Source organism: Balearica regulorum, chromosome 1 (genome assembly GCF_011004875.1).
Source record: "Balearica regulorum gibbericeps isolate bBalReg1 chromosome 1, bBalReg1.pri, whole genome shotgun sequence".
NCBI lineage: Eukaryota > Metazoa > Chordata > Aves > Gruiformes > Gruidae > Balearica > Balearica regulorum.
The window spans coordinates 210,923,449-210,937,626 of record NC_046184.1 but is presented as its reverse complement, the minus strand read 5'-3'; the positions used below and the strand labels follow the sequence as shown (position 1 = coordinate 210,937,626).

Sequence of the window (14,178 nt, the reverse complement as noted above, 5' to 3'; positions counted from 1 at the left end):
GCTTTGCCCTTTCTTATTTTCACACTATTAATTTCAGTGTTACAGCTTGAACAAATCCTTCCCACTCTCTTTGTGTACAACTTTCAGATACTTGTAAATGACCTTGGCTGTCACGTCCACAAGGTTTTTACGTTGGCGTTTCATTCCTGCCAACAATGATGCAATGTAAATTAGCACAGATGAGCGCTCCCTTTTTAATGTGATTCGTACCTTGCACCAAGTTAAATACATGTTTGCAGAATTGGAAATACCACTGTTCCATGCTTTCTTGAAAGTCTGCTAGTCTTTCTGTTCCCCCGATAGTTTGTGTTGGTTTTAACTGTTGTTTTGTTAGGAATTAAAATTGAGTTGCTGGCTGACAAGTGACATTAATTCAGTCTTACAAAAAGATTAGTAACATTTCATATCTATGAATACTAAACAACACTACCCTTGCCTGTAGAAGCTAGACAGCATGGAGTTTTTAATCAGGCTTGTACTTTTTCATTTTGGATTTCCAAGATCCAAATCTCTCTGCAGCTTCGTGGGAAAACTAAGCAAGCAGAGTGATCTTCATCTGAACTGCTTCTCACCCAGTTTGTTCTCACTTACCAAAACAGATCATGGTGTAAAAATTCAATAAGGAATGATGGAGCGAGAGGGGAGGAAATACTTGCAGTATCTAAGAAAATTTAGGGTTGAACTTAAAAGAACGGGGACATCCTTCCCCATGCATTTCATAAAAAGACATAGAGAAGTTGGCAAGTGTTGCTTGCCAGAATATAACTGGGTGGTCAGACTGAGAATGAAAGGTACATGTCTGAAAGAATATACTGTGTGGTCACTATACACCCAGGCTTACAGTTGCCACTAACAACTTCTTAGCTTATCTTCTGCATGTCTGCAGAGACGTCATTAAGAGCTTTCTGTGTGTGTGAACCCAGTCCGTGGCCAAGTTTGTGGTTACAGCAGGAAAGCAAGAACAGTTCAGTAGCACTGGCTTTCTTCTAGACTTGGTCAAGTCACTTAACCTCAGTATACTTCATTATCTTTCTTAATAAAAGAAACTGCCTCTGTGATAGTATCCACCAGGTCATAGCTTTGACTTAGTCCCCACAAAGTGCCTGCAAGGAGAGCAGATGGGACAGAGGCAGAAGATCCCAAAATGTGTTTGGACCCATGTTCCCCAGACCATGCTGCCACGCTAACTGCAAAACCGCTTTTCACATAAAGCAAATATACTAACACAGGATTCTCTTAGGAGTTTGTTCTGGAGACTTCACATTCATCGTTGCTAGGTGAGAAGCCCACTATAAAAGCAGAGAGGTGATATATATGTTTGAAAGGAGAAATAACACTGAGTATCTGTTACAGTCCAAAACTTTTCTTTCTCATGTCAGTGCAACTTTTCAGTATGATGGGAGAGATTTACCATGTAGACATTTAACATGTAGAGATTTAACAGTGTTTGAGTGCCCAAACCTTTATTAAAGTCAGTGTTCAAACACAGTAAAAGAAAGTCCCTAGTACAAAAAGTGTGAATTGAATATAGAGAAAAGGATTGCAGGGACATAAAGTTGATGATAAATTTTGTAGATTTTTGTAGAATGCTGTATAAGTAAGGGCTTTTCTTTTAAGTTAGGTCAATATCAGATATTAAAGGAGAAGAATAAAAAAAAACCAACACGGCAGATGAGAAGCAGTAAAATGAATGAACTTCTCATATACACTGCTAGACCAATCTCAAACAAGACTGACATAGATAATCATATAATATAAAAACTAGGCTAAAGCTTAGCTCAAACCTCCCTAAAAATAGGTGTTAAATGAAATTCATCTACACCCTGTATAAAAGAATTTCACAAGTGCTCTGGAACAGCTTTTTCTCAGGTGATGCCCAGATGCTGGTTCCCAGCTCATGACTGAGGATTAACATCAGTGGAATGAAATAGCAAAATAAAGCATTCGCAATGTATTTGGGAGCTTAATGGCTTTTAGAAGATATCGATGCTTTTAGAGCTTTTAGAGCATCACAAGACATCTTTCCCCAACCTATAAGGCTCTTCCGCGAAGTATAAAGAAGACAACCTCTATCAAGAGCACATCTGCACTAAACAGTATGGGCTGGATCAGCTACATTGTGGAAAAAAATTGGGAAGAAGCTCAAAGTAAACAATGCTATAGTTGCCTGTTGCAGTACAACTGCCAAATTACTGATGCACTATTCTTTGTGATGTTTACCACTATAAAGCAAATTTTGAAATTGGATTGCTTATTCAATGTTACATGAAAATTTCCTTTAAAAAACCACTATCCTATTAGCTGATGAGTAACATATATATGTCTGCTTCACCTAGGGAAAAGCATTTAGAATACAAAAATGATGCTGACACACACACACACAAAAAAAACCCAAACACCAAAGGGAGTTCTTAAGAAGAAGAAACACACAGTGTCTTAATGTCTGTCACAACCAGGGAAGGTCGGTGTGTGTAAGCCAGGCTTCCATAACTGGGGACATGTGGGGACAGTTGGTCAAGCAAGAGTGCACATCACAATTTTTATCTGGCATCTTCAAAACACAGTCTATGCCTACGTAGTATCAAACAAGAATTCAAGCCAGGACATCGGTGAAAGATTTTCTCCTCTTTTTTTTCTGAGAAAAGACACTTTTGTTTTTCATCGCAGTTCAAATGTAATGACGAATGACCTCACTGTTCAGTTGTCAGACAGTACTTGAAAATGTCATTTGCTTTTTAGCCTGTATGAAGTCCCTGCTAATGCCAACTCCTAGGTTACTGGTAGTCTGTGTGAACCGACAGCAGTGAGGTATAAAAGCGATCTGTTGTACATGCATTCACAGAGACCAAAATGCCAGAGTTATTTGCCATTACTGAATTTTACAATATTCATGGCAAAGAAATTGTGAATTATACAGGAATCCATTTTCAGGCACTTTTTCACTGACTTTCAGAAACTCTGCTTGCATAAATACTGTTGAATCAAGCCTAAGCTGCATGCAACTTTTGCATCAGGCTGAGAGATGTAGGCAAAGCAGCTACAATCACAGCTCTCTAGCAGCATGGGGAGCCCCTGTGAAAACTGGCTCCAGAATATCTGAGAGGTCTCAAAGTTTCCATTTTATAGAAATAAAATCCATCCAAACCATACATCTGAATTTTGCAGTTTAACCCTACCACCGTTCCTCACGTGCATGATCCTTTCTTAAAAGAGAAAATATGTTTTCAGTGTTGGTATCTACTCCTCTGCCAACAGAACAAAATCTCCACTAGAAACATGATCTTATTCTGTATGAGTCTCCCTCGCCTCTCTTTGCCAACCCCCTTATCTCTATACGTTAGAGATGTATATCGTGTTATCTGTAAGAAGCATATTGCTCAGTATCTGCAGGATTTCATATCCTTAAGGTGGAGACCATCAGCCTGATTTTAATCACATTTATATTGGATACAAAACCAAAATCAAGACTCCTGTCTTTGGTTTCTTGTGAAGCAACATGCACGTAATTTAGAAGAAAATAATTACTTGGTAAGCCCCTTCAATTAATACCAAGGACTAATTATTTCTATAAGTTTGCAGGATCAGACCCATTTTAGTGTTTTATAATATTTTACAGGTTTTTTGTTATTTTAAATATAAAACCTATGACTACACTGTGATGGTATAGATGATCATTAACATGAATATACACATTGCTAATCTATAGAAATATTACCACATGCATAAACATATTTGCTTATGGATATTAATGAACTAAGAGTCAGCTTTACTTTAGGCACAAGGCCTTTTACTGGTGTAAATGCAGTGCCACAGTTGGACTAATAGTCACCTGCTATGAATTGCCAGATTTGGATTGTCCAAATTGAGGCGGAACAATATCTTCTTAGATAGGCAACCCAGTATTTGAAATTGCAGGAGGAGAAAAAGTTTATATAACACTGTAGTATATCTGTCTTATTTGGAACATACTGTTAGATCTTGCATAAGCTTGAAAAAAATATATGCTTTTCTGGTGAAAATGGACTTTCTGAAGTTTTTGCTCTAGACTGTTGGGGGAAAAATTGAAAAAGAATACTTGTAAGTGTTATGTATCATATAATCTCTGTGAAACACAGCATATTTATTTATCAATGGGATAACATTCTCTTTAATTCCAAAGTGAAATGGCATTTGGTAATGAAGTGATTGTCATTTTAAAACTCCTTTGGTTTTTGAGGTGCTATTGTGTGTATATAATATTTTTTTTCCCTTTTAAAGTGTAATGCCTTTACTATGTCAAATTCAGATGAATCATGACAAACAACATTTTCACAATGGGAAATGTTAACATGCTAATTCCTTTCTTTGGAAAAATAAAAGAAATGATCACAGAAAACACATTTTAATTTAATTATATCCTTTAGGTCATTAAAGTGATGTAATGTGCATGTCAGTCCTCTTTTCATCCACAGATTACTTTAATCCTTCATGTGCATTTTTTTTTTTCTTCTGGCTTTCTTTCATATTTGCTTTGTTTTGAAATTGCATGCTGTCTGGATTATTTGTGCATGACCTCCACATTAATTTCACATTCAATGTTTACATACTCTGAGAGATTTTCATGGATCATTTATTCTACATGTGCATTTTTTTCCTTTGTTTTCAGTTACTGAACTTTAAATATGCTTGAAATGTAAAAGTGGCATGAAACTTTCGTGACACAAGTAGACAACTATTTTAATAGAGATTTTCAGCACCTAACTTCACATCTTTCAGAAATGCGTATTCTAAATCACATTTTATGCTCTGCTTCCAAAATGTAAGAAAATTAATTATGTTCTGAAATTCTAAATCTATTCAATTTCAGAATTGGAGCCACATACAGGTTACATTTCATTCCAGCAATGATGAACACATGAGATGACTGGTCCTTTATGTGACTTGAGAAGGTCTCTGCTCTCTTGCAGGTGATCACTTGCAAAGTCCTGTGTCTGGGCATTGCATATGTTCAGTATATGATACCGTGTGGGACATGGTCTGATGGACAACACAGATCACTTCATATAAGCATTCCTTCTGGAAATGACAGCTTCTCTCAATTGACTATACAGGGACCCTAATTCCTCATGTAGTATCTGAAATAGATGTCCCAAGCAGGCATATCCTGCTTTTACATAGTACAGCGCTATGAGCCCTTGCAACTCTCTATAAAGTCGAAGGTCTTATCATGTAAGAAAAACAATTTCTTCCATATTAATTCTCCATTTGAAGAATTAAAGCAATATATGGTGCTCAACATGCAATGAAATCTGCTTATCAGCAGAATTCTGTCTCTAAATCATATAAAACTAAAAGCATATCCAGAGGAATCTAATGAGTAAATGTACATGTATAAAATAAAACAAGTATTTTTTTCTAAATTATGCAGAAAAAAAAGCATTAAAGCACATTTAAGAAGTTTCCAATTAAGGGGCCAAATAAAACACCATGAAATCAGCAACAGTTCCCAGAAAAAAATATTTTAATTGGTGTAGGGCTGCATTCACGAACCTACTACAAGCGAGTCAAAGGCTTCTGCTTCCCTCTTTACAGCCTATTCTTTTTCAGCCAGTGAATTAATTCTGTGCACAGTCTGCTATGATTAGAGATGAGTGGCTTGATCTCAAAGCATGCTGAGCCATCTGTAGCCCTTCATCTGAAGAAGACAAACACGATAGTTTCCAAATACGGAGCTGAAGGTTGTGATTTGAGACCTCTGTAATCAAATCGATCCAGTCTCCAGGGGCTTTGCCTTCAACCTGCAGACCTCACCGCAATCACCTCTGATTCTTTGCAGCCGCTTGGTTTGGACTGATTTGAGTCACTACAGTTCTCTCCACTTTTACAAACTAGTTGTTTTGTCAGCATGAGTGTGACAACAATTAGACGTCCCTGTTTTTGCCCCATGCCTTTTCTCCTTCACAGTCATTCAATGACAAGCGTAAAAAGAACTTCATCTTTTCACGAAAATTCCCATTCTACAAGAGCAAGGAGCAGAGTGAGCAGGAAACAAGTGATCCAGAACGTAAGTAACCTCTTGGAGACGATGCCACATGCAGCAGCACAAAAAAATGGGTGACACGCATGATACCAGTATCCCACACATCTAGGCAAATATCTGTCGTAGGCAGGCAGGAGAGGTATTACTACTGTGACCAATGTGTGACTGCAGTTTGGATCCAGCTGGTCCTTCCTTCCCTGGAAACATCCTTTTCAGAAGAATAAAACAGTGACCTTAGCTTTTGGAAGAGCAAATGTGGCTCCTTGAAGTTTTTGTGGCACCTGTCATAAATCCAAACTTCTCCCTGATTAAATAGTCCCAGATCAGAAGTGGCTCAAAGTAATGCAAATGTGATTTCTCTCACAATACTAAACTATTACTTTTTAAAAGGTCTGGTCTAATCTCTTTTTTGCCTTTGACATTCTCCAAGTTGATTGCCATGGGCAGCTTCACTGAAAGTTTAACAATTAAATGAAGCATTCGTGCTAACAGCTTAAAGAAGCAAATCAGATCTTGGAATGTGTACCTCCCCGAGCATTTACTGCTTGCTTAAATTGTATAGAGAACCAGAATTATTAAAAATATATGCTGGATCCAAGTCCAAATATTCATTTTTTTCCTTAATAATTCTCTCCTAAATTTATCTGGTGAAGATCATTTCTGGGACTTTATTTATCTGGTTGTTCCTTCTTCCTCACAGCTCCAAAAGCCATGTATCGTGGTCACTGCTTCTTTCATTGGCTGCATTCCCATAGAATATGGGTTTAAAGTTGTTTCAGAAAGAAAAAGCAGGGATCCAGATTGCTCAATCAACATGGTCAGTCATGGTAGTATCCATTTCAACTCCACTGACTTCTTCCTTCCTCTTCTGCGGCTGTTCTTCCTTTCTCATTGCTCTCTCTGGGGACTTCCGTGCAGGACATCCCCGGATTAGGTGACGACGGTTATGGAACAAAGACTCTGAGTAAGTTCCCAGGAATGGTCACTGTAAATCTTTTTTTGTTTTGTTTTGTTTTGGCTTCTGTTCCTTCTCTGAGGACCCTCCACTCCTAGCATGCACAAGATAGAGTTTTATTTGTTACCCAGCTGTGAATGCGTTAAAAATGTTTCAATCGTTTTGTTCTGCATGACGATATTAAATAACATACAGTGTATCAAGCAGACACTTTCACTTCTTTTGTAATAACACCTTTTGTTTCCGACAGTATGTTATTGTTCCCATCATGGCAGTTCTGTAGAGAAGCATTCCTAGAACTCGTTTTGCTGCCCAGACTGTTCTTTTTCAGCAGCAATCCCTCCCTCTCCATCTAAAGGGAAAGTTAAACATTTTAACTTGATCACATCCTGAGGAGATCAATAGAAAATTATTTTATGCTGTTGCTTCTGCATTTTCAGCTTTTTGCATGGGAGTGTTTGTTACTTTGCTGGATTTTAGATTAGTATTTGTTATTCATGGAAGAAGTCATTTGCAGGCTAGAGAAGACCATGCCTTCTCCAAAGTTAATTTTGGATCCATTTCACCATTAGCAACCTATGCTCTGTCATACAACCTTAATCAATTTCTTTTTCTGATGCAGCAATCCTGTCTCAAGACTTGGCATTGCAGAATGTGTAACGTGTCAGATAATTGTTCAGAAACAATTTCGCTTCCTCGAAAGTTAGACCAGGAAAATTGTATAGAGTGAAATATTTGCAGCTGATTTCTATATAAATAGCCACATTATATTCTGTATTCAGAGCTAAATAATTTTAAACAAAATGCCACTTGCATGTGTTTGGCTGCTTCTTCCTCAGTTCTTATTCTTTTTCTTAAGCACCAAGTAATTGGAGCAAAATGTGTGTGAATGCTAACGCTGCATCGCCTACTGTTTTGTATGTGCTTTTTAATTGCAGGAATGCACATCCCTGCACACAATTTTAGAGATTATTCTGTTTCTGACTGATTTCTTGAAGGGACATTTTAATGGTTTAACTTTAAGCCATACAGTAGCTCGCAATTTAAAGATGAAAGCTTCATCTCTTGTAAGAACAGTTCTGCAAGACTAGTTTTGTCAGTCGTAGATAGCAAATGTTGCTGCCACCTGAATTTTAACTATTCTGCTACTTAAAGTGTCATAGCAGCTTATTAGCAACAAATACTGATTCTTCCCTGCATAGAGAGAGGTAGAATACTTCTGATCTCATAACCCTTCTGAATATCTGTGTCTTTACAAAGACAAATCTCTGTAACATCCAACCATTTGAAAGGAGATAACTGAATTCTACAAATTGCTAAGGGAAATGTAGCACAAAGGTATTATATAGGCTCTAGTTTCTCTATTAATATTGCACCTAGCTTTCAATTACCATCACACCCCTAGACATTCCCACCCATCCAAATTTCACTAATATTCAACTCAGATATGCTTTTTAATGACAGTTCCTACTATGATGGATATTTTTTCCTGTTTAATAAAGTTCTTCAGTGTCCTGTATAGTGTATTAGTTTCAGACAACCCTTGTTGACTTGCTATGAAATGTCCAAAAGTCAATATACTGTTTTCTTCAAAATGTAAGTTTATTTTTTTAAAGCTTCTTACTAAGCCCAAGATCAAAGTTTTCCATTACTGTTTTCATCAGATATCATCCCCCCTCATTTCTGCTGCTCCAGTAACCCCATCAGTCCCAGTCTATGAACCCTAAGCCATCAGATTGATATGTGGGGCAAACACAGCACCTTGCAGAGAAAAGGTGGTCTTGGTACAGTTCCCATAGTCATCCTTCACGACATCCATGTATGGTCTACTCTGGGTTCATCCCAGGGGATTCTTGGCTTTTATGAGTTCCTTCTGTCACTGGGAACGTTTAGAGGCAGTTGCAGGTGAGTGTGACCCACAGCCTAATCTGCCCACTGGTTTAATGACAAATATTGGACCAATTTTGGCTCCTGGTGTTTGTCAGGAGGTGATTTATTTGTACCCATTGTCCATTTAACCATCGTGTCTTTCTCGTTAACCCAGGGTACCTCCCCACTGTATAGACATTATACCATTGGCGTCTAAATGTCCTGGGCCAGCTGAAAAGTTTCAACTGTCAAATGATCTTTCAGGTGCAAAGTAATCAGCATTTCTTCTTAAAACCACTGTTTAATGTGGTTCTGCAGACCTCTTGGCAACAATATAGCATGGTCTGACCATAGTCTGCTGACTACAGTTTAGGAACAGCAAATATAGAGATTCACAAAATATAGATTGCAGCTTCCTTTAAATAACATGATAATAGAAACAGGACACCAGACTTGCCAAACCGCAAGTCTGACCCATCATCATAGTGCTTACATTCCTATTCACCCATCCAGACTGGTCTGGTAAAGGTTTTCGTACTATAATTCAAATCCTGAGGCTAGACAATGTCTGAAAAAAGATTTCTTCCATTATTTTTTTTTTAAGTTTTGTCATTGGTTTTGTCTTCTTTTTTTTGGACAGGGTAAAATAGATACAGTTACAATATTTGATATCAAAACCATTTTCATGTTAATTTTTTAACCCTTTGGGATAGTGCACAGTGATTAAAGATGGACACAGGTTAGAAGTTTAGCAGGAATAGTTCCCATGCACTAATGATGCATGTTACTGGTAGTGCAGAATAATATGAGCAGCCACTCAGGTTTCATGAAATTACTCAAGACATCCAGTGAGATGCAAGTGGACCACAGTATACTTTGAAATTAAGTTATCTGAGATGTCATTAACTGTCTCATCAAGAAAAGACACGGCTTTGCCATGATGCATGTTATATTGTCTCTTTCTGAAATGCCACAAGAGAGAAAGCTTTCATTTTACCTGTGTAAATTATCTGAGAGTTTTCAGGTGATGCCACTGCATAGTTTTTATTTCCTCTCCGCACAACTACCTTTGCATGACTGTGGCAGTTCTTTTAAGTTTCTGCAGCTCTGTGGTGCTTGGTTATGTTCTTTAATTTGCTGTACTGTTCTTGCAGAACATGTTTCTTCTAATGCCAGCGATAGTGAAAGTAGCTACAGTAAGTTACTGCTTTCATTAGAGTCCTTTTACTTTGCATTGCTTGTTCTGTTTGTTTCTTTTATTTTGTTTCTCTCCTTGCTACTCTTTGGTTAATGTTAAAAAGACGGTTGGAGCAAATGGCTTGGAATTCAAATTTACGATCACACCTTGAGTGCAAAGCTGTAAAAGAAAACTGGCAACCCTTATAAGAGAAGGGAGGCAGGTTGTTATTGGGGATGTATTCTGGGACATAAAACCAAATCTGGCTTTGTGTAGCCTGTGAAAGTCAGGATTATTTGGCTTAGTGACAAAAAGTTTATTTCAGCAGGGAGGGGGCAGGTTCCTGATGATCTTTTAAGAGTAGAATTACTCCATAGCTGTAGTCAAATCTGCAAAAGGCATCCTCTTTACGAGGTCACAATTTTTACTTGCATTTCTGCATGCCTGTATGAAGGGCTAAAAAATAGTCCCCAAAATTTTGTTGAGCCCCTACTTTTGGCAATACAGGTTTCTTGATGCATATTGAAGTCTTCAAATTAAGGTAAGATAGACCTTCACCCCTTAGGCACTGCCACTGAGTGTCACTGATTCCCTGTAAGTGGAGGTCCCAACCCTGCAACCTGATTTGGGTGGAATTACAAACTCCATGTGGTCATATAGCCAAGAGGCAGATTGTGTAATTATTAGTAATACTCAAAAATTGAACCAATATAACTATTTTTCTGGAAGCGTTGAAAAGCAAAAAAAATAAAGCATTAAATAAATGACAGGAAATGTAATAAAAGGTAATTAAAATTATAAATTGCTTACTAAATCACCCAGTTGTTTGATTTTTTCAAGCCATTTGCTTAGCAAATCAACTTTTCCACCAGTCACTCAGCACTTGTGCTAAGCACCCACATACATTCAGGTAATCATTGGTATCATACCTCATATTTACTAGTCTTGATATAGTGCATAGCAGTTGAGCTCTGTTAATAAACACTGGTTTGTTTCAGTAAAACAGCTAATCTTATGCAATTCAGAAATGGTAAATTAGTTTGTATTCTCTTGTATTACAAAGGTTTCCTTGGAAAGCAATTGCCAGAGTCACAAGAAAACAATGGGTGCTCTTGAACTGCCAAGATCCAATTCTGAATGCTTTATTTTTAATGTGTACTCTACTGAGGAGCAGAGGAGGATTTCACGTTTGAAAGATAAGATGCTCCTTCCCAGACTGACTTTACAATCAGCAATGAGTCTATAGGTTAAATTTTTTAAAAGTTTGCATGAGTCAAATCTCCTCCAGGTGTGTTTATTTCAGGGTGAGCTCAGGGTAAAAGCCCAGAGGAGAATCTAGGCTGGTGGCTGAGCACATCCCATGCCTGATGTACTGTCCCAAACAGAAGACTTAACAGGGGTGCCCAGTTCCAGCCAAACATTTGGAGCAGATCCACAATAGCTATTTCCTAAACTTCATCATAAGACAGGCCAGGTAGCCAGTTCCTCACTGGCTGTGAAATAGCTTGAAACAAAGTGTATATTTTGAGGTGCGAGAAAGGCGACAGAAATGGTTTGGGGAAGTTAGTTGGGACATAGATACTTAGAAGGAAGAGTAGTGTTGGGGTAACAACTGCCCATGCCAGGCACGCTCCTTCTAGAGTGGTTTCCACCTGTGCAAGCTCCTGTCTCACCCCAGCAGCATCCAGCCTACATGCTGTTGGCTGGAGCTCCCCACACACTCCTGGTATGTCCATCAGCTGCTGCCTGGTGGAGAAGATGCAGGCAGGGCTTCCTTCTCTGCCCCTGGGAGAGCTATGCTGTTTTGCAGCAGAGGAAGCCAATCTTAGGTTATGCCAAATGAAAGTGGCTTTAAAATCCAGGACCTAGTGCCCCAAGGGCCTAATTTCACTTGCTAAAGATTCATTGGTGTGTGCTGACATGACATTTGAAGGCATGACCTTGGGCAACTAGCAGCTTTGGTTGCCAGCTGGAAATTACAGTTTCAGATGGCCACGATGGCATTCCAACTCTAACCTGACTGTGTGTTCAATTACTACATGGCCATGGTATATCAGCATATCTCCTGTAGGGACTTAAAGCCCTCCTGAGTCCAGCTGGTTACTCTCTGGATCTCCAGGCTACCCTGTGTCAACAGTACGTCCCATTGCACAGCTCATTGCAACAAATCTCCCCTAGAAAAAATGTGAGTCAGGAACAGAGAAGAATCAGAGAAGAACAAGAGGTGGATGGTCAGAGAGAGCAGTCAACAAATTGTGAGGGCGTGGAGATAAGAGAGATGAAGCCTGTCATGAAAAAGTTGTCTTATTTCACTGCAGTTCGGACCTTGTGGGACTGTTGAGAAAGGACGCTGCACAGTAGAAGCCTATCAATATCCCTTACATGGGAAAAATTATTACCAGACCTAGTCTGTGAACACTTCCTAAAGACGTGTTCCTCACCGCCTATTTAGTCATTTATTTATTGCTAATGAAAGGAAAAAAAATAGTATGTGCTCAGAGTAAAGCTAATTCCTGGTAGAATAAGACAGCATGCAATTATTATTGCTGCTCTTCTTATTTGTAGCTGGGTAGCTGGGAACAGGACCTGTCAGTCACTGCCACATAACCAAGTTTGGTTTAACTCTGTTTGGAGCCAGCCATGTTGCAAAGCTGTTCTTCAGTGTGATGTAGTGCCGCTTTGAGGAGAATTTGTGTGTTCAAGGTGAGGGTCTACAGATCAATGGGCCGAGGTTCAACAAGGCTCAGTGCCAGATCCCGCACTTGGGTCACAACAACCCCAGGTGACGCTGCAGGCTTGGGGAGAAGTGGCTGGAAAGGTACGTGATGGAAAATAACCTGGGGGTGTTCGTCGACAGTCTGCTGGCTGAACGTGAGCCAGCAGTGTGCCCAGGTGGCCAAGAAGGCCAACAGCATCCTGGCTTGTATCAGAAACAGTGTGGCCAGCAGGACCAGGGCAGTGATTGTGCCCCTGTACTCAGCACTGGTGAGGCCACACCTCGAGTACTGTGTTCAGGTCTGGGCCCCTCACTCACAGAAAGACATTGAGGTGCTGGAGCGTGTCCAGAGAAGGGCAAAAGAGTTGGTGAAGGGTCTGGAGCACAAGTCTGATGAGGATCGGATGAGGGAACGGGGGTTGTTCAGCCTGGAGAAAAGGAGGCTGAGGGGAGACCTTCTCGCTCCCTACAACTACCTGAAAGGAGGTTGTAGCCAGGTGGGTGTTGGTCTCTTCTCCCAAGTAGCAAGTGATAGGACAAGAGGAAATGGCCTCAAGTTGTGACAGGGGAGGTTTAGATTATTAGGAAAAATGTCTTAACTGAAGGGTTGTCAAACATTGCAACAGGCTGCCCAGGGAAGTGGTGGAGTCACCGTCCCTGGAGGTATTTCAAAGATGTGTAGATGAGGTGCTTAGGGACATGGTTTAGTGGTGGACTTGGCAGTGCTAGGTTAATGGTTGGACTCAATGATATTAAAGGTCTTTTCCTACCTAAATGATTCTATCATTTTATGATTCTGTGAAATCAGCAACTCACACCTTGGCCAGCACAAATAAAAGTGTGGATGATTGGCAAGTACCATGCGTTCTCCTGCAGACGTTCATATTTGTCCCTGTAAAAACAGGCCACTTGTAGTCCCGAGTGAGATGTTCTGAACTTTTTTCTAGTGGGTCTCTGGCAATTGTTTTAACATGTTTCTCTAACTTTTGCTTCTCATGATGAGCATTTAGTGAAAAGTAGCTAGTGTCAAAACCTTTACTACTTGATCATTCCTAGAACCATTCCAAACCAGGGGTACAACTACAGAAAGTGATATGGAAGGCTTCTGAGAGCTGTCCAGGCTGTGTCCTGGACAGTAATTAATAGAGGCATTACTAATTAACTGGGCTTTTTCTACAAGATATTCTGATGCATTCATATTTATTTAGAAAAATATATTGCTTAAAAATTTTAGTATTTGGCTGAAGTATTGTTCATGTCTTAGGCTTGGGGGTTAAAAATCAACTCAACAGAAGTCAAATACTTTTTCTTTCAAAATGATAATATAATTTAAAGTCCTCCTGTGCGGTCTCAAGAGAAAACTCTTTGACTACTTCTCAGAAACAAGGCTGTTGCAGATAGTAAACCTGATTTTTTCTGCCAGTGCTCTCAACACTGGGTTT

The 14,178-nt window shown here is 39.3% G+C and overlaps 1 protein-coding gene across 29 annotated transcripts in view; it reads left to right on the top strand.

The window, feature by feature from the left end:
• Nucleotides 1-14,178, top strand: part of DLG2 (discs large MAGUK scaffold protein 2) — a 1,060,789-nt gene that overhangs the window by 1,026,245 nt on the left and 20,366 nt on the right. For 20 of the 29 annotated variants that reach the window (XM_075742449.1, XM_075742451.1, XM_075742450.1 and 17 more), the window contains one exon: nucleotides 5,944-6,043. In XM_075742449.1, coding sequence (XP_075598564.1) covers nucleotides 5,944-6,043 — 100 coding nt within the window. Of the gene's footprint in view, nucleotides 1-5,943; nucleotides 6,044-6,937; nucleotides 6,984-9,997; nucleotides 10,040-14,178 lie in introns of all 29 variants that reach the window. The other 9 variants (XM_075742465.1, XM_075742472.1, XM_075742471.1 and 6 more) reach the window with 3 other exon arrangements.